The 20,691-nt window shown below is 46.9% G+C and overlaps 3 protein-coding genes across 3 annotated transcripts in view; 2 read left to right on the forward strand and 1 right to left on the reverse strand.

Moving 5' to 3' along the window:
- Positions 1–278: 278 nt before the first annotated feature.
- On the forward strand, positions 279–1,049 carry LOC311201082 (olfactory receptor 6A2-like; the record flags this gene model as incomplete). Its single annotated transcript, XM_084275388.1, has 1 exon — positions 279–1,049. The coding sequence occupies one exon, from the start codon at positions 279–281 to the stop codon at positions 1,047–1,049; it is 771 nt and encodes a 256-aa protein (XP_084131514.1).
- A 5,853-nt stretch (positions 1,050–6,902) lies between these two features.
- VWA5A (von Willebrand factor A domain containing 5A) lies at positions 6,903–14,034 on the reverse strand (the record flags this gene model as incomplete). The annotated part of the gene is made up of 17 exons (XM_084275721.1): positions 6,903–6,982; positions 7,162–7,288; positions 7,492–7,712; positions 8,182–8,388; positions 8,565–8,746; positions 9,096–9,199; positions 9,332–9,496; positions 9,849–9,960; positions 10,434–10,513; positions 10,818–10,962; positions 11,400–11,488; positions 11,760–11,887; positions 12,328–12,442; positions 12,588–12,730; positions 13,087–13,336; positions 13,415–13,662; positions 13,986–14,034. The coding sequence occupies 17 exons, from the start codon at positions 14,032–14,034 to the stop codon at positions 6,903–6,905; spliced, it is 2,445 nt and encodes an 814-aa protein (XP_084131847.1).
- Positions 14,035–15,029: 995 nt separating this feature from the next.
- The window catches only part of PLA2G4C (phospholipase A2 group IVC), a gene marked incomplete at its 5' end in the record, with an annotated part of 28,406 nt that continues 22,744 nt past the window's right edge, over positions 15,030–20,691 (forward strand). Inside the window, one exon of the mRNA XM_084275389.1 lies at positions 15,030–15,069. Coding sequence (XP_084131515.1) covers positions 15,030–15,069 — 40 coding nt within the window. The remainder of the gene's footprint in view (positions 15,070–20,691) is intronic.

Below are 20,691 nucleotides of genomic sequence, written 5' to 3' on the forward strand. Positions count from 1 at the left end.
AACAACTGTAAAATGAGAGATACACAGAGAGAAAGGTATCCTAATGTACTGCAGTCACTAATAAGTCATTGCTGTTGTTGTCTTTACAGAGGTAAATGGTAAACATGGTGGTCAGCAATCACAGCGTCGTCACAGAATTCATTCTCCTTGGATTTCCAGTTGCTCCTCACTTGCAGATTCTCTTCTTTGCAACATTTGTCATTGCATATCTCGTAGTTTTAGCAGAAAATGTTATTATCATCCTGGTTGTCTGGACAAACTATAACCTCCACTCCCCCATGTATTTCTTTCTGAGTAATTTTTCTTTCCTGGAGATCTGGTATGTGACAGTCACACTCCCCAAGACAATGCTGAGCTTTGTGTCAGTGACAAAGCAAATCTCCTTCATGGGATGCATGACACAGCTGTACTTCTTCCTCAGCCTGGGCAACACTGAGTGCCTCCTCCTGGCTGTCATGGCCTATGATCGCTATGTTGCCATTTGCAAGCCTTTCCACTACTCTACTATCATGAGACACACTGTCTGTGTCTATTTGACTGTGGGATCTTGGTTGACTGGCTTCTTAATTTCGGGATGCAAAGTATTTTTTATCTCTCAGCTAACGTACTGTGGACCCAATATAATCAACCATTTTTTCTGTGATGTTTCTCCTCTCTTGAACTTAGCCTGCACAGATATGGAACAAGCTGCTCTTATGGATTTTGTGGCTGCCTTATTTATTCTCCTGTTGCCTCTCTCCGTAGTAATCCTCTCCTATACCTATATTATCTTCACTGTCCTGCACATTTCCTCTGTACAAGGTTGCCAAAAAGCCTTCTCCACCTGTGCTTCCCACCTTATAGTAGTCATTATCTTCTATGCAACAAGCATTTTCATCTATGTGAGGCCCAAAACACTTCCAGTTCATGACACAAACAAAATCGTGTCTGCTCTCTATGCTGTTGTTGTTCCTCTCTTCAATCCCATAATTTACTGTCTGAGGAACCAGGAAATCAAGGATGCTCTCCAAAAGATATTGTTCAGAAAAAGAGCTTCCTTGCAGATTTGACAAAAGAAATTCTGTAGGTAAGAAAACCATATCGATATAATTGGATTCTAAAAAAACCCAAAAAACTTTGGGAAATCTTTCATTAGTAACAGCAAAAGTAAGAAGGAACTGGCTCTGTAATATTATACTTGACAGAACAGAGAGCAAGTAAATTGTTTCTAAGGGAGTTAACACAGTATTTTTGAAATTGTGTCCAAAAGCATCTATTTCATATCTGCTAAGCACTCTGAAAGTGCTTGGTGTGAACTAAAGGAATAAACTAGCTTGACATCACTTCATTCATATGCTAAAAACCAGTTTGGAACTTGAAGAAAAAAGGTTTTTGTCTTAAAGAGGAGTAAAACATCTCTCAGCCTCAAATTCCTAACAAGTATAAGATGGTAAAATGTTCTCATTAATGAGGATAGTTCCTTTATGAAGGAAATAGGAATTTCTGCTTTTTCCTTAGGCCAACATTAAGCCTACATGGTATGTTGTAAGAACTGCAAGCACACAAACGTGAAATAAAAAATGAAGTCAAAGTGGTTTTGTGTTGAAACTGAGAATGCATATTTGGAGAAGAGGCTTCCCACTTACACTTCAGTAGCAAAATTACTGTCTCTTTTCTGAGAAAAGGAATCAGGACCCATCTTATTTTGTTGATTAATATTCTAGCTGTATTGCACTATAGAACTGACATAATGCAGATTATAAAGAGAACAGGGTTGCCAATCATTAGGAAAATAAAGGTAGCATCTTTTTCTGGTTTACTTTGATGTTTAAAGCTATGCAGTTGAGAAACTAGGGCAGCTGGAAGTTCTTTACTCAGTCTTGCAAGGGTAGGTGGAGAGGGGAAAGAAACCACTCATTTGTGCTAATCAGCATGGGAAATCTATTGCAGTGGAGCTAACTGCAGAAAAAAAACTTTTCAAAAAAACAAATAAGGCAGCCAGAACTTAACATTCCTCCTGCTTATGTAAAAGCTCTCTTTATCAGAGCCTGTGTTTGGAAATGATAGTATCTAGAACATTTTCCTGTTGGCCAGGGTATGTTAGGAAGGTTGAATGTGATATACAGGGTGACAGGAAACATCCATCCTACTGGAGATATAGCAGAACAGTGAGAAGAGGTGTTGCTATGATTTAGAGGAACAGATAATGAGGAAGCATAACTTTTTTTACTTCTAATGTAGCACTGTGCTGTCCCCAACATGTTTTATGATTTCTTGCCCTGTGCTTTTACTGCATCATCCTCTGGGGAAACACAGCTTTAAACACAGAAATATGCTGGGGGGCAGGCAGCTGGCATATGGCTTTGAAGCAGTGCTTACCTATAGGGTGAGCAGAGAAGAAAGAAAAGCTGTAGCAGCAAGTCTGTCATCCAGTGGAGACCCAACTGTACCCTCTTCTGGCTCTGCAACATTTTTTTGTGCAGTTCTATCCAGCATTACTTCAACTGTCAGCACTCATCAGTGTTACCCATGAACAATTAATATGTCTATTTGGAAAGAAGCTCTCCAAAGAAAAAGATGATCCATTTTTCATCCATGCTAACTGACATATGAGTTGCTTTTGTGCAAGGCCATCCCTCTTCTATAACCAGTAATGCTTACAAGTCAGCAACTGACTACAATTATTCTTAGTTGGGGTTAATGCTCTTTTTATTTGGTTTTCCTATGTCAAGCAAATAGACTTTAAGTAACTGCAAATTATAAGAATAAGGGTGAACATGTTACTTTTAATATGGGGCAAAGGAAAATTTATTAGAAGAAGTTACAAACAGGCCATAGAGCAGTGATAAGCTTGTACTGTCTTACTAGAAAATTAATAGACATAAGTATATGGTGAATATTGTACTTCAGACCTGAACTTCTGCTTTTGCAATATTTTTTTTTTTTTTTGTCATCAGGATTTGAGTTCAAACACATATTATGTGGGGTGAGCCAGAAAGCAAGTCTTTCTGATGTCTTTCTGAACATCATTGCCACTCGATAAACAAGAGCCTGCATCACTGAAAACTGTAGTCTCTGTTCCACTGAATGAGCTGACATCCCCAAAAGAACATGGGCAAAAAGACAAACCTGAGTATTTGTACCATTTCTCTCCACTGACTTAGCTTCATGTAGAATTTGGCAAAACACTGAAGAGGGTGTGGGATTAGTTATTCATTGGTAGAAAGGTAAACGCACTATTACATAGTTCCTACTTTGATTTAGAACAGAGGGAAAAACATAGTAAAGAGAGCATCAGCAAAGCACGATAGCCAAATAGCAGAGTATCCCTGTATTCTGGGAATGGGACAGTACAGTTTGGAAGTTTTAACCTAATGGTCGTAATGCACTGGCACAGAGACGCATTTACAGCTCTTTCATATGGGGCTGTAAGAGCACACCTCACCAAAGCTCCATTTGGCATGAAAGGCAGCAGCTGGGGAGCTGGTAGCTATAATCAGATCCTGCTGGAAAGTTCTGCACTGGCACCTCTCCGGGCACAGAGGTGTCACAAGCTGCTTGGTGTGAGACCCCCTGCAACTGACCTGACGTGCCTCAGAAGGCTGCGCTCCCAGTTCTGACCGGGACTTCTGCAGGCATCAAGTTTTACTGCAATAATCTAGGGTAAAGGTGCACTCAGTGTAGGAGGCAGCAATTTCAGGCTAAGTTTATCTGGACTCCAGAGCACCTTTAAGTAAAAGATTAATAATAATCATCAAATCATATGTACGTACAGACCTAAATATAAAATGAAGATGATTTAGTTTTTCTGCTTGCCTCTACATTGATGAAAAGAGATCTATAAACTAATCCAACTGCATTTCCTGCTGACTAGTAAGCAAAAAACCCACCTAGAAGCTATGGTGAAGTACAGGTGTTTTTATAAACATGAGGAGGTCTGAGAGGCCAGTGCAATGGACCGTAGGGGAGAAACAAGACAATCAGCAAATGGCTGTGAAACAGCTTTCCATACAAGGGATGAAAATACTTTATGGAAATAAATGTCTATCATGAGCACCCTTAACATTTTGGCTTCTGCACAGGGTGAGTGAGGAGGGTTATGATCAATACATAGTGGTTTCCCTGTGCTGCTCTTTTCCTCTCCCACTTTTCCTCTGCTTCAATGTGAGTTCTCCACAGGCTGCAGTGGGGATCTGCTCCACCGTAGATTATTTACTCCTTCTTCTTCAATCTTGCTGTTCCCTCTGTTGTTTCCACCTCTTTTTTTTTTTTTCTCTCCCTCCTGTCAATTTCTGTCCGTCCTTAAAGATGTTTTCCCAGAATTTCCAGCAGCTTCACTCATGTGCTCAGCTTGGCCAGTGGTGGGTCTATTTTGGAGTTGGCTCAAAGTGGCTGTATCTGACACAGAAGCCACACCTGAAGGCCCATTGTTACCAAAATCTTACCATGGACACCTGTGGTGGGTTAACTTTGTCTTGCTGCCAGATGCCCATCAAGTACCTCTCTCACTACCCCTCCTCAACAGGACAGGGGGACAAAATAAGAAGAAAAAACTTGTGGATTGAGATAAAGACAATTACCAATTACTATCACAGGTAATGGCTGAACAGGGAACTCCTCATGGAGCTCAAGAGGAAAATGAAATTGCACGATCTCTGGAAGGGAGATTAGGCTTCATGGGAAGATTAGAGAGCTGTGATTTGTATATGCAGGGAGAAAACACAAAAGGCCAAAGCTGAATTAGAGTTACAACTGGCTCTCTGACAAGAAAGGCTTTTTTAACAATATCAATAACAAAATGAGGTCTAAACAAAACATTTGCTGGAGATAGTTACCTGACTAATAGCAGAGACATATCGTGGCATCATTTAGGTTGGAAAATGCCTTTGTAAGGTCAAGTCCAACTCTTAACTTAGCACATCCAAACCCACCACTAAACCGTGTCCCTAGGCAATACATATACAGTAAATGCCTCCAGGGATGGTGACTCCACCACCTCTCTGGGCAGCCTGTGCAGATGAGACCTTCCTCCTTCAGCTGCAGGAGACCCAGAAGACTCCTGGAGTCCGTGGATGACAAAGTTCTGGTTCAGGAAGTGAAAGTTGAGCTCTTTCACTCTTCCTTCCATAGATGGAGCTCTGTGCCTGAAGTACCTGTTCTGCTGTTTCCTGGTGTTACAGAGATAAGCAGTGCCCTGGAGGGTATCTCTCTTAGGATTTCAGGGAGAGAACACTGCATAAATGAACCCCTGCAAAAGGTGAGAACTCTGAGCTGCAGCAAACTGTTTCAGGAACTCAGGCAATGGTTGTCCTTCCCCAAACCTCCAAAACATTTCCAAGTTATCTTTGGGAGTCTCTTGGAGAGAAGAAGCCAAACTCTCTCCCTGGGTCAACAATGCCTTTGTTGGTCACCGAAGTAAGCTAACTACCAGTATGTCCTCCCACTCATGACTGACCTCTCCAAAATGTGATGACCTCAATACTCTTCTTTCTTCCTTTTACACCCCAATGAGTGTTGAAGGACACATTCCCCATCCCATTTTCATCTCTGGGGAAGGTGATGACTCTGTCTCCCCACTGACCTTCATGCAGGTGGTGGAGAGTGTACACAGACATTTGTGCTGTCTGCTCTAGACAGCAGAAATGAAGCTTAAAGGAAGAACAGTATTTATTTTCAGAGTCACATGCTCCAATGCACTTAAAAATTTAAAGCTAAACCAAAGCTGGATGTTAATCACCTGACAACTTTTCTGTTACAGCTAGGATGTTAGGCAACAATCATGTGTCTTCTGGGCAAAGTATTGCTACAGCTGCTACCACTAAGATCAAGCTGGAATAACTTAAATCCAGAAGAAGTCTAGAAAAAGCCTGTCAAATCCTCAGCTCTTATCTTACTAACCTAGAACAGGTCTGAGCTCTTCCAAGAGCAGCGGCAGCACCTTATTTAGTGTATTACATTACACAGCTCTCTGGTAATCAATGTCCTTTTGTACTGCTCCTGGTGACTCATAGATGGTCCCTGGAAGGAAAGACCAACTGAAATAAAGGCTATGTCACACCTTTTGGCTTACAGAAGACTCCTGTTTATTGAAAAATTAATAAGGGACTTTGCATACATGGAATAAGACAGATGAATTCAAGGCCCTGGGACAGGAGGGAGTACATTGCATAACTGCTTTGCTAATCAAAAGCACCTCAGTTCCACTTCCAGCATGGTGATTGTTGTTAACAACCTCTTCCCATGTGAGTTTTCCTGGACATTATGATCTGATGGGTCTGATCTGGAGGAGACCTTTACTTCCAGAATGATTTGTTTACATGGTAGTGCAAGTATGGGAGTTCCTGACACAGCCTGGACTTTCAGGGTAAAATGAAGAGGTCAGCAAGTGGGGTGCAGTAGGAGTCTTTGGGAGCCACTGCTATTGCACCTGCTGTTGACACCTCTAAACACTCTTCTTTTCTCGTATGAACAGCAGTCCCTTATCAAGACAGAAACCACAGAATCATACAACCACTTAGGTTGGAAAAGACCTTTAAGATCATTGTGTCCAGCCACCAACCTAACACTACCAAATCCACCACTAAACCACATCCCTAAGTGCCATCTTTGTGGAGGCCAGTAGCCTATTCTGCCAAAGCTGAAGCTGTGAAGAGCAACAACTGGGTAATGTGATGCTTCCTCCCACTCCACCTGCACCAAACCCAAACACACTGGAGGCTCTGAACTTGAGGTTTTGTCTTGGGTTCAGCACGATGCGGGTTCAGCCCAACTAGTATAAGACATAAGAGGATTAATTTGTGATGTAAAACCCCAGTTAGTAGCAACAGTGGTATCCCAGCACAGTAGGCAAATTTATGCTATACTTTCTGGCCTTTTTAGGTTTGCAAGTATTACTGGTCAACAGCACAAGGTATGTGTTGAGCTCAGAGCCTGAAGACACTTGACTCCACGTTGCTCCCAAGGAGGGTGTTGGCTGCCTCCAGGCATTTATCCAGCTGGGACACTGCAATCAGAGAGATAGTAGGGGAGTCATGCAGGAGGCAGTGCTCACAGATGGAAAGGAGAAAGGGGACTCAGGACTCCACCTGTGGACTTGCAAAGGGATGAGGCAGGTCCCTCTGTAGAGAGAAGGGAAGAGGCTGTGCTGTGGGGTTCAGCAGGAAAAGGACCCTTAAGACTCACCAGCTCGGCTGCACAACCAGGTCACAGCTTTAGCCTCCAGCAGCTCACAGAGGTCTTGGTAACATTTGTCACTTCTGTGCAGCCAGGTCACAGCCAGCACTGTGGCCCAGATACTTGGATCGATGACCTGTAGGAGAACAATGACTTACAGCAGCATGCAGTGCTGAGCATCCTCCCTGCAGCCTCACCGTTTCCCACCCCTTCATTTGTGGCTTCTAGTTTCTGATACTTTCATTCTTCTCTGGCTGGCCTTGGGATGCCAGTGTTGTCACCAGCCAAGGAATTCAGACTGGCCTAGGATGACATGCTTCTACCAAAAGAGGTTCTCACCACACCAGGCATCTTCCCCTTGATTTCAAACTCATTGACTTCCAGCGCAGAGGCCAGTCCTGAGCTGAGAGCCCAGGAGCCATCTACATTCTGCAGTGCAACCAGCTCCTGGCACTCAGCAACAGCTCCGGTGAACCAAGAATGAGAAATCGTAGATAACAAAAATTCTCTGGTATCCACATATGTGAGAGAAGAAATAGATGGTGGTGGTGTTTTACATGCTGTGGGAGAAGATGTGAACAGGAGAGTTGGGAGAATCACAGGAAGCTGACACCTCTTTACTTCCCTGTGTGATGCCCCAGAATGTTATCTCTGCTTTTCTTTGAGTAGGTACCTGCAGTCTAAGTTCCTTCCTGCATGTCCCCAAAGCAGTCCCATCCACAGCCCTTTCTGGATACCCCTAACTCACCCTCATCTTGGACCATTGCCCTTTCTCCTGGCATTCCTGCCCAACCATGTCCAAAGACCTCTTTTGATACACCCCCCAATGCATGTTATCCAAATGTGTATATGATCGAGCACTGTCCCTGTTCCCTCCCTTGGTGTCCCTGAGCTGTCTTATATTTGTTGAATGAATTTCAGGTTTAAGGGCATCCAAGGGAAGGGTTAAAGGGAAAATTCATTGATTTCCACGCCATGGACAAGACACAGCAACATAACATGCCTATAAGTCATTAGATTATGACATACCTTTTGAGCAAGGCCTCCGCTGTGCCAGGGAAGCAATGCCATGGGTAAGTCGACGGAGAGCAAGCCATGACGCACACATTGCTGTCAGCCAGCCAGGTGGGACCCAAGTGCTCTTGAGATAGCAGGAAGAGACTTTATGGGAGCCACGAAGCTCAATGATCTGGCAGGGGACGAGTGACTGGCGGGGTGGCAACAGTGACAGGAGCCCTTTAAGGGGAAAAAGGGATGAATAAAGCCCATGGGAAAGAAGTATCTAGTGGTGATGGGGCCTGCCTTGTGGGACTGGGAGTGCCCTGTGGCTGGGGTTCCAGCTTCAGTGGAATGAGAACATCCCGTGGAGCTGGGATCCCCATCAGCTCTTTCCCACAAGTATCTTTCCTTACCTTGGTGCCAGGTGACCCTCTGTGATGTGCGAATGCCCACATAACTGGTTAAGGGGCAGAAGATCCCTGAAGTGAGGCTGGTCTCAACTGCACGATGCCTTGGTTCATCCCCTGACCCACTTGCAACTTCTGGCAACAACCTCTTCAGCAAACGTCTTGCAGCCAGACGATGCCCTGCCAACCTGAGTACAGAGTGGGGTGAGGCCTGATCACCTGTCTGGTCTCCATGCTGGGGAAAGGTGGACAGAGAGCCTGATCTCTCTCTGATCTCTCCCTTCAGGAGTAAGGATGGACAGTGGGAAAACATGTATGCCAGGGTCCTCGTCTGCCTGGAGGGAAGTGATGCCCAGGTTCCTGGGCCCTATCTCTGTGGGATCAAAGCAGGGCAGTAGGGCATGCTTGGATACTCAGGTTCTCTGTCAGTTTTAGACGGTATGTGAGAATGCATAAGCTATCTGCCCCACCTCTCAGCTGAAGTCCGTGTCAGAGATGAGGGGGATGCATACATTTTCCTTTAGGACAGGCTCTTACCGGCCATCTCCCTGTGGGCACAGTGGGAATTCAATGGTGTGAGTGACATCCTGGCCGTCCAGGCTGTATTGCAAGGTCATGACCCCCTTGGCCACTGTCACATCCTGTGAACACATGGGAAGGTACTAAGGTTACCAGGGACACTGATGGATATTGGGAAATTACTGAAAGATTAATGGTGGTTATGGGAAGGCTGTTGGAAGGTAACTGGGGGTAACTGTAGTCCCAGCTCTCACCTGTGTCTGTCCATGGATCTGGGCGTAGAGGAGGCTGTGTTGACCCTGAAAGATGAATTGCGGGGTGCCTCCCAGCACCTCAACCTCCAGGCCACAGGGCATGGCCCAGCTCAGAGATATTCCCTCAGCTGCTGGCTTGAGGGCCTGCTTCAGGCACTTCAGCATCTGAGGACAGAGGGCAGGACATCACAGTTTGCAGTTCTACTAGGGTTCAGCCAAGACTCCCAGTGTCAAAGGTCCCTGGGGGACAGTGGAATGTGTGGGGTAGCCTGCACCAGGGAATGGTCAGGCCTGTGGATTACAGTGGGGCAGAAGCCTGGAAACCTGGGGTTTCCAGGTGTGTGAGTGGGGCACCAGGAGGGTCAAGTGGGGTACAGTCAGGGGAAGCTTGAGGGCTGGGTTCCTGGAGCAGCTGAGTCTTGATTAGTGTGTGTGTGGGCAGCCCAGGTGCTGAGGTACTTGGAGTCAGTGTGTCTGTGGAATAGAGGGGGACCTGTCAGGGTTCCTGAGTTCCTACCACAGCTGTCATACTGTTGTCAGAAGGAACATAGGTAGCTTCGCCCCCTGTCTCCCTTGCCAGGGCTGTAGCCAGGGCAGCACTGTCCTCGGAGAAGCAGAATGAGAAACACCTATGAGGAAAGCAGGGAAAGATGTCATAAATGACAGCCAGAGAGACATGCATGCATGCTGGGTTAGAATGGGAGAACACAACCTGAAGTTACAGCTAGGGCAACAAAACTGGCACAGAACAAGGGGACAGGAAAACAATAGGGAGTCAGGGCTAGGGTTGGAGCTGAGATTAGAGAGGGAGATGGCAAAGAACTGGGACTTGAAGCTGAGCTGAGATTGATCTAATGGGGCTGGACTGTGCCTCAGTCTCTCTGTGCACTCTGGGAAGGGTGCCTCAGTTGTGGAAGTCGTAAGTAGACTCCAGATGGAGGCTTGGCACAGGAGAACTATACAGGGTGGGAATGGTCTTTGGGTCACTGGAGGGACCCAAGGATTAGGGCAGGCAGTGGTGATCAGGGGCCCTCATCAGCGTTGGAAGTGACTGGATAATCAAAGGGTAACTGGAGGACAGAGGGCAGGCACTCCCCATTACCGATGACTGTTGCGGTGACGGCAGACCTCAGCTACAATGGCTTCCTTGTCAGGGGGTAGTCCATCCATGAAGATGAGGAGCTGGGAAACAGAGGACACGAGTGGTGGGGCCCTGCGCAGAGACCCCAAAATGGGCAGTCCAGGTTCCTGAAATGGAGAAAGGGGCCCAGGAGAGAGGCCCCTGTAGAGAGGATATCTACCCCAGAGAGAGATATCCACTCAGGGACCAAAATCCTCCAAAGATATAGACCCACTTCTCCCACACCCCACAGTATCCTTCCACACACCACATAGCCTGGGGTGACTTCTTTCACCCACTATCCCACGTCCCCTTTCTCCTCCTAGGACACCTCTCCCTCCACCCTCCATGCCTCTGCACCCAGACCTGGCGCGTATGCCCGTGGGGATGCGGGGTATTGTAGATTGAGCGGAGGGTTCCCAGCAGGTTGGTGTCCCCTAGACTGGAGCTGGTGGAGGGGATGTGCTGCATGGCCTCATTCAGGTTGTCCTGAGTGTATTCAACACTTTGCCTGCAGGGAGCACAGAATGTTTGGAGACCACATTACTCTATGCTGGCCCTGGTTCTCCCCAAGACCATGCCCCATAGCATTCCCTAGCAATGCTGTAGAGTCCTCTGCAAGCCCCTGCTCCATAGTAGATCTTGAAGAGATCTGGATTTGTAGTTCCTATAAGACTCTGCTCAACAGAACCCCAAGAGCTGCTGTCCCATAATGATACATTCCCCAGAACCCAGCCTTGCCCTACAGTCACCAGTTGTACACACTGCCAACCAACTCTGCCCCATAGCAACCAGCTCATTTCAGAGTGTGCACACCTACTCTCCAGCATCTAACCCTGCCCCATAGCCCCCATTCTAGCTGCACAGTGCCCAGCTATGCCCCCACAGTATCCAGCCCTACCCACCAGCACCTAATCCAGGCACACAGCCTGCCCCATATTTGCTCACGGGTAGATGCCCACAGAAGTTTCTCCATAGCAGTAGATGTTGAAGTAACAGCCCAGGGGCAGGCTTTTGAGAAGGAAGAGCAGGGAATCCTGTGGAAAGACACAGCAGGCAGGTCTTGGGAGTGGTGGAGGTTACAGATACCTTTGCCCATAGTATGTTTCTCCTAAACCCTCTGGACTCCCCCTGGTGACCCAAACCAGTGCACTGAACTCCCCATGGCAATTCCCCTCCTGAGATATTTCATGACCATTTCAGGCTTCACCAGTCCCCTCTCACATCTCTGTCCCTCTGTAAATGCCTGCCCTGGCCCCATGCCTCAACCTATTCTTCCCCATCCTGCTCCCCGCTCTGCAGGGGTACCTGTGCATGATCAAGAAAAGTGCTATCCAGGAGGAAGATGAACTCTCCGGACTGGTGCTGCCCGGGCACTGCCTCAGGGATGCTGGGTGCCAGTGTCACCAGCACCATGGGGTCACCAAACAGGGAGCCTGGAAGAGGTATGGGGTGTGATGAAGGCCAGGTAGGGATCTTATCTTCCTGGTTGTGATTGTTATTGTGCCTTCAGCTTTCACAGTGCCAGTCCATGACAACCCCACACTGGTACCTCAATACCCTGCTGTACTGTCTACCCAGTGCACAGCCTAGTGTCCCATGTATTCCAACACAGTGCCTCCAATAGAGCTGCCCAGTGATCCCTGACACAGAACTTCCCAAATACATGCTGCTTTGTATGTGATACCTCACCACAGTGTCTCAGATACGTCACTCTGTAGCCTCAGGACACGAACTATCCCATCTGGATGTATCCCATTCCCATCCTAGTCTCCAGTGATATCTCACACCACCACAAATTCCCAGTGTCTCCATATGCCCCCATGCCTCCTGCAACCCATAAATACCTCCATATTCCCTCTCCAGATGCACTTACCTGGAGGAGCCCCAGGGTCTCCCTTCTCCACCACAGCACTGACTGCACTGGGGTCTCCAAAATACACCAGCATCTCCAAATCATGGTGACTTGGAGGGCTACCAGTCAGTGAGACCTGGAGAAGAGGTACTTGATTATACACAGGAAGGGAGCACTAAAGCCAACATTCATCCTGGAGCACAGACACTGATCCCAGTGTATCCCCTTTTCCGCACATGTCCCCAGCTCTGCCTAGGACCCTGATGCTCAGGAAAGCATACCTGTGCAGTGCTGCAGTCCTGGGCAGTGTAGATCAAAGTAGTGTGGGCAAAGTTGGCCTGGACATCAGCCACTCCACGGGGTGACTGCAGGGTGGCAGTGAGCAGCAGACTGTAGGACAGCTTGCCAGTGAGACAATTTGAGGCTGCATGGAGGAACATGGCACTGTAGAGGGTAAAGACTTTCCCTGCAGGAGCAGGGGGTTGGGGGCAGAATTTGGTGTCCATGTATAGGACATATGGAGAGAATTGGGGGTTGTCAATGAGGTGTATGAAGGGGTCCATGAGTCTATGGGAAATGTGTGTGGAAGGTGTGGATCCTGTCATGGAGCACAGGGAAAAATATGTGGATCTGTCCAGGGGGTGCATTGGATAAAAATGTAGGTTCCTCTCTGGATGCAAAGGAAAGTGGCATCAGGTCTGTTCATAAACCACATGGGAAATCTGCGGACCTTTTGTGGGGCATGTATCTGGGAGGGCAGTTCCTTGTGGGGTAACTCACCATAGAGATAGCTGTGGGGATGCAGTGTGGGTGGCAGCACAAAATGGGCTGCTCCATCTGGCTTCCGTGGCAGCTCTTGGACATAGCGCAAGGTCACAACCACCTCTCTGCCAGGGGACAGGGTGCCCAGGAAGCAGGCAAACACTTCGCCCCCATACTCAGATTGATCCTGAAGGTATTCCAGATTTTCCCCACTCCCTGTAGTCTTGTGCAGCTGCTGTGCCTGGGTGGGCAGGAGAGAGACAGAAAGCTGATCTCCAGGCAGGACATGGGTTGCTCATCCCATGCCTCTGTTGTGATTTACCCATTTGTCCCTGGATGCTGATACCTCATCTTGCAGCATGGCCTGGACCTTGGCATCCTCACTGCAGGCCTGGAAGGAGTAGATGGCCATATGTGGGTTTAGGGGGAAGACAAAGATTATTTCTGTGGAGATCTGACTCTTGTTCTGGTAGGTGAGTTCAGAGGCCACGTCAGCCACATAATCCTGGATAGCGACATCCACCACAGCACTGCACAGAGGTATTGTGTGCAGAGGTATGTGGAGCCACTTCCCCAGCAAAAAGGATCCCGTTGCTGTTGGGAGAGATGCAGCGTATCCATCAGCACAGATGAAAGACACAAGGAGGTGGTTGAGTCTGCTTCCAGTTTGTGCCTGTTCCCACCCTGGAAACCAAGACTAGATGACAAGCATTACTGAGGTTCTAATGTGAGCCTGCCATAGAACACTGTCCCCAACTCCCCCAGCTTCCCTTTTCCCCCAAGCCTCTGTTGCCCACCCATTTCCTGTAGAGCTTTTGACTGTTCCTATCCTTGTTTCACTCTGGGAAGATATTTCCCCCTACAGCAGCTTAATCTCCTCCTTTCTTTGTCCCCCTTTAGGAGTATCCCCAGCTTACTGTCATGGCTGTAGGATTTTCCTAGAAGTCCAAAGCTCTGACGCCACATTTCTGGAGACCTGCAGACAGGAACTGTTTCCTTTAAGAAGAGAGATTCACAGAACCCACCATGTAGTCCCTGTTTGGTGAAGATTCTTTCCCCTTTCCCCATTCCTACACATGTATCTGGAGGCCCCAACCCACCATATGCACTCAGAGTAAACCCAGGGATTCAGAAATTCCCATTTATGATCACTGGGACATCACTAGGAGTACCCCTGCATTGACGAGGTCTGCCCCCTACTCCCCACCATGGGAGAATCTTCAAGAGAACTGAGGGACAGCAAGAGGAGATGGAGGGAAGAAGCTGTGAAAGCAAGAATGGCTGGCTATCTGTCTGTCTGTCTGGATGGAACTACATGGGGGAGAAAGATACATGGCTATTCATCCATACTGCATGGATAGATTGGCAGACAAGGTCCATTTTGGGACAGATGGTTGCATAGGTGCACAGAGAGGCATCAGATTTTTTGTTGAAATGGATAGATGGGCAGGTGGAGCAGTCCGTGTTAGAAGAGATGAGCAGGTCTGCATCACAAACAGTGTTGTGTGAACGTAGCTGTGCTCATTACCTCACTTTCCCCAGTTCCTACTCTGGGACAACAAGGTAGGGAGAACCAGAAAAAACCCTGCCCCACCATCATGCTGACAGGCAGGAAAGACAGAGTAAATAGGGTGTAAGGCCTAAGTGGTGTAGAGGTGAGGGATGGATTGATTAGAGCAAGCTCTCCTAGTGAACAGGGACAATGGACAGAGAATAAGGACAGAATAACAAAATGAACCACAAACAAGTAGATACTCACCAGAATCAAGGCCAGAGTCTGCAGTGATAGACCGACAATCAGATGGATGGAGGGAGAGATGGAAGAGGAAGGGGGAGAGGCTGTAAGGGGCAGACGGATGATACAGAACAGGAGGAGGAGGAGGAGAGCTGGAGACTCATACCAAGAGATGTTCGGGCAGACAGGAAGATGCAAGGGCTACGTCAGTATAAGGGTGGCTGCGATGGAGAGGCGGAGTGGCAAGCAGATAGACGGACGGGAAGGCAAGGCCAGGGGTGTGGAGACACGTCACTTCAAAGCCCCTTCCCAGCGCCAGGGAGCCTGGTTCCCTGTGGGCTGCGGAGGCAGCAGGGATCCTGGATGCTGAGAGGCTGTGAGACAGGATGGGAGGAGAGGGGAGGGGAGAAACCACACCCCCGGGGGAAGGGATCTGACCCGGGTACCCTTGACCCCCCTCCCCGCCTCAGATGCGCAAGTAGTGAGTGGGCGGGACTGGCTGCAAACACCGCACCGCATGAGCTGCTGCAGCCGCTGGTGCGTCTGAACACTCTGTCCTGCCAGCGCCAGAACGGGGAGGGCGTCCTGGACCGGGAACAGCGTCCCTCGCTGCCGCCGGATTCTCTGGGCACAGCCAAGGAAGGGACTGCAAATCCATCAGCAGGACTGCTCGTGGCCAAAGGAAGCCTGCCAGATCTCCCCAGACGGCCCGGCCCCTCTGCTCTGGCTTGCAACAGGCAGCAGCTGCCAAGGATGCTCTGCAACCCGAGGAGTAGAGTCTTCTGTGTTCCTGAAGACGTTTAGATTGGATGTTAGGAAGAAATTCTTTACTGTGAGGGTGGTGAGGCGCTGGAACAGGTTGCCCAGAGAGGTTGTGGAGCTCCCATTCCTGGAAGTGTTTACAGCAAGGTTCAAACCTCTTTTTGGTCAACCTGGTCTAGTGAAGGGTGTCCCTACCCATGCAGGGGGTTGGAACTAGATGATCTTTCAGGTGCCTTCCAGCCCAAACCATTCTCTGATTCTATGTGGCACTCGACCCTTCAGGAACCAGCCCCTCTGCCAGGCCTGCAGCACTGGCTGCATATTTGGAGGCTGGGCTTTGGTCTATACACTGCTTAGACAGTTATTGGAGTGGTGGATTGCAAAGAAGTAAAACCAATTTACTGGCCAGATGACGAATGGGGAGAGTTGGCAGACAATCTCAGACTTATATACTTACTTTTGGAATGGACCTTCCCTCTTTTCTGCTTCATTGGGATGCTCTGTCATCACCATCCTTGCATGAGCCAACCTCATACTCATGCCTCCCTGGCAACCAGCCCCTAATTGAAACAACCTACCTCACTAGTAGTCTCTAGGCACTCAAAGGGACAATTTACATTTGATTTCAGATGTGTTGCTCCCAGAACACACCCTGGCTGTCTTTCACTGAACTCTCACTTGGCCACCAAATCTGGGCATCTTCCTTCAATCTGCCTGTCAGAATTGGTGTGATTCTGAGAGAAGACCACTCCAAGGGCTGTGCTGACAATGTGATGCCCTTGATCAGCACAGGCAGTTCCAGTACTCTTTGTTCAAAGTCTGTCACAGTGAGTCCAGCCTAATTACACTCACGGAGATCAAGTTCTTCAAGAAAGTGGGTGAACAGACATTCATGTGGTGCTGATGGATGTAGTCTGTGTCTACCTTCAAGAAATGGTGGAACACCCCATGTAGTATGCTTAGGAATAGGCAAATGTGTTCCAGGTGTAGATGTTACATGCTACTTCTGAGCAGCTAGGGAATAATTCCCTGCCTCTCAGATCTTTCTTGCCTCATCCAGAATGAAAATATTAGGATAGACATTCATGCACAAAGGATATGGAGAAAATAACAGCAGGAAGGATGAAGAAGTTGACCAACCAACAATGTAAAAAAAAAAAAAAAAGTGTGTCCTGTGTTGCTGAAACAATCTCACCTAAGCTGGAGAAGCAATTGACATGCCTAAGCTTATAAGACTAGTGTAATTCAAGTTCATGCCCCCATGAAACCTCCAGACACTTGTCAAGAAAGTGACTTCTGGAGATCTTTCACCATAATTGAAAGCTTCATGTACTGCTTGAGACACCTTAGGCTGTCTAAACCTGTTATAGACATCTGTGTTTTGACACTTTGTCCTGGTTTCAGCTGGGGTTTGGATTGACATTCCATAACATATGGTGGCATGTTCAGTGTATAAGTTTGCTCTGTGTGTGATCTCTGCTCAGGAAAAGCTGGGTGTTGAGCAATTACATTGTGCATCACTTGTTTGTGTATGATATTAGTATTAGCATTATTGGTATTTTTGGTATTATTGGTATGATTGATATTATTGGTATTATTTTATCTTCCTTTCATGTCCTATCAAACTGTTTTTATCTCAACCCATGAATTTTACTGGTTTTTCCATGATACTCCCCCCTCTCCAGTTGAGGAGTGAGGGGTGAGCAAGTGAGCAGCTGTATGGCATTTGGGTGTTTTCTGAGTTAAAACATGACACATCATCCCACCATCTGGCAGTGGGATTAGATCCATTGATCTCTTGAGGTCCCTTCCAGCTGCTACGATTCCGAGATTCTGTGATCTAATACATGAGAAATATGCACCCCTGGTGTCTTTCCAGACAGCTGGTTCAGCTAGAGAGGTGTACATTCTGATACCTAACAGGTAGGTGGTGCTGCTGGACCTCAGCAAACCTGTCAGGTCTTTGAGAACAGCATCCTCTCCAGTGCAGGACTGCATCCTGATACTCTGGAGAACAAGTAGGTCTACCAGAAGACTGGCTTGCCTATGCCTGGAGACAGAGCTCCAACGGACAAGGTGACACACAAGTAATGGAAGAGGAAAGCAGCTATAAAATCTGATTTTGAAACATGTAGGGACAGTGTCTGGAAAGCCAGTGCTCACCTCAAGCTCGGATTTGCAAGAGGTGTGAAGGGCACAAGAAGACCTTCTATTCCTACATTAGTTGTAAAAGGATGAACAAGGAAAATGCAGGAAACTGTTGCAACAGTTCGATGTGTAAAGGTGACCATCAGTGTCTGAATTTGCAGGACTTTCTGAGGTACTGATGAAGAACTACAGAGGGAGCCAAATGATGTGCTTTTGTTCCTACTATTTCTGGTTATTGTTCCTGGAACAAACTAGCTGGAGAGTCCCAGCACGAGAAAGAGGGAATCTGTGGATCCTTTAGAACCCAGGAGTAAATGAAGTTTGTGGGTAGTCAGAAGTTGGAATTCAGGAAGTGAAAACTTGCATGATTCACACCTAGGTGGCACCCCGTGCATCTAGAAGAACCCTGAAATGTGACAAGTAAAGGTCCAGCACAGTACAATTAAAAAATAACAGTGTTTCAAATCTAGACATGTGCTGGAGAAAAGGGTACCTGATGTGGCAAGGGATGTGGAAGGAGACCTGTAGAAGGAGCTGTTTTCTGCAGCTGTTCCTCTTTTCAGGACTATAGGTAGAACCAGCATGACTACTTCAAACTTTTATCTCATCTTTGTTGCACTGTAGATTGAAAAGATAGTTCTTAGGCTGTTTCTTGTGGCCTAGTTGTGGGCATTAACGGAGCCAGGATGGAATGAACTCCATTGAGCTTCAGGAATTCATGCAAATCACTGCCTGTCAGCAGCTTGTGGTTCATGAATGTGTCAGCAGTGTGTGATGAGTCATACAGTCCTGGCTAATCATTATAACTGAAACCTGGAAAGCAGGACCTGTGCATCTGCTGGTGTCTTGGAGGACCAGGTTTAGAGAGCTGGATCCATGGCGTTATCTTTCCATGTGCCATGTGTGGAGATTGCTGACTGAAAGGACCATCTTCCCAGCACCTGGGAACTGCTGTTTGACTTCTGTAAAGGACGTCAGGCACAGGAGAAGTCTATGGGTTTCTGTGCTGTCTTGTAATCAAAAGTCTGTGAGTTTCTGCTCTAATGAGCCCTGGTGGGAAAACTTGGTCCAATCCCGTTTCTAGTCTCACATCTCACACTGGTCTCCATTAAAACTCCAAGTAACTTTTCTTCCTGCTTCTGCCTGTCATTCTTTCAAGGCAGCTTGCCAGACTTTGCCACAGCATAACAGGGAGGTAGCACCACATTCTCCAAGGGGCTGGTGAAAATGCTGTCAGCCATAATGAGCTCTGCGCTTGGGTTTCTGCCACTCCCTATAGAGTTGTAAGCATTGTGTAGCTAATGAGGCAACTCCCAGATGTGTTTCAGTGCACATGTACAGCATAATTGTGTTTCTCATTTGCCTCATTCTTATTATGGTCTGTTCTCTCGTCACTGCATCCTACCACAATCTCAAAGGGTTTCTTTGCAAAGCTTTGTCTTCTCTAATTAGTACTGTCTTTACCTGTTGTACTAACCATGCACAGTAACAGGAGGAATATTCACCACCATTGCAAAAGAATTTCAAGGCCTTTTTAAGGAAAGAGGAAGGAATGAAGGAAGGAAGAGAGAAAGAGGTAAAAAGAAAGAAGGAAAGATGGAAAGAAGGAAAGAAAGAAGGGAAGACAGAAAGAAGGAAAGAAGGACAGAAGGAAAGAGGGTGTGGCGGTTTTGCATAGCTGGATTCTAATGGAGAATGGGGGGCTACAGAGGTGGCTCCTGCAAGAAGCAGTTCGAAGCTCTCTGCAGGCCCCAATAAGTAAACATCGGCCGGTTCAAGGCCAGAGTTGCTGCTGACCAGGGCCAAACCCACCAGTGATCATCACAACACCTCTGGGAATCCCATTTAGAAGAAAAAAATGCAGGCAGGTGCATTTTGCCACCGGAGAAGGGAGTGAGAAGATGTAAGAAGCCATGCAGACACCAAGGCCAGGGAAAAAGGAAGGGTGGGGAAGAGAAATGCATCTTTTCTAACAAGTGAAGGAAAAATTGACATTCAGATGTGTTCAAATCTGTGATATTGTTATAGTTACCCTAATGAAACAGCTTGGTTTTCAGAAATTTTAGCAACTATGCACATTAAGGCACTTCAGTAGGATGGGAAGGGGTATGCTAGGAATGCTGTACTTTGGTAAGAAGCACAGGGGTACCTGTCTCCATTAGGGATGGTTAGGATCCAGAGTCATAGCCAAAGGATGAGATGAGCATGTGCAAGAACAGGGTTCAATCAGTGGACACAGTGAAGAAGACTTTTGATGACCACCAGAGGACCCCGGCTCAACACAACTATGCATGCATTAGGACATATGCATATAATCATGGTTTCCAGGAAATAACATGAATATGCTAATCATTACTGTCCCCTCTTTGTATTTAAAACAATTAGTAAAGTGTACCAATGATTTTTTGTGGAATTAAACTACGGATAAAGTGAAGAAATCGAAAACCAGTCATGGCAAAGGTCAGATTAAGAAGCGAGCATTCTATGCAATTTTAAGCAATGACCCTGCTAAAAGATGTATAAATATACTGTAATTTGTAACTAACTCCAAAACACATTTGGTGAAGTTACCCCCCCATGTTTCCCAGCACTAGAATGAAGAAGTGCCTGCTTATCTGCTTTGTGTTGATAAGGTTTTTTGCTATTGTGACCTCTAATAATATGACAGATACTTTGTTTTCTTGTACATATTGTCTTTAAGACTATGGACAGTTTCCAATGCTAAGCCATGACTTCTCTCATCAAATACACGTGAATTTGTTCCTTGAATAATACTCATCCCTTTGTTAATTGCAATTAAAGGCAGAATTCAGAACACTAAAGGAATTTCCTACTTTTTACTCTTTTTTTGCAAAAACACATGAAACACAGAAGCAGTTTGCAATTTACATTGAAGCATGGACTGTAGTGGGGAAGTGTCCCTTAGCTGTGTCCTGCAATTTGAACTGATATGTTGCTCTCTTATGTATTGCTTGAGA

This window comes from Gallinula chloropus, assembly GCF_964237585.1.
Source record: "Gallinula chloropus genome assembly, chromosome: 26".
NCBI lineage: Eukaryota > Metazoa > Chordata > Aves > Gruiformes > Rallidae > Gallinula > Gallinula chloropus.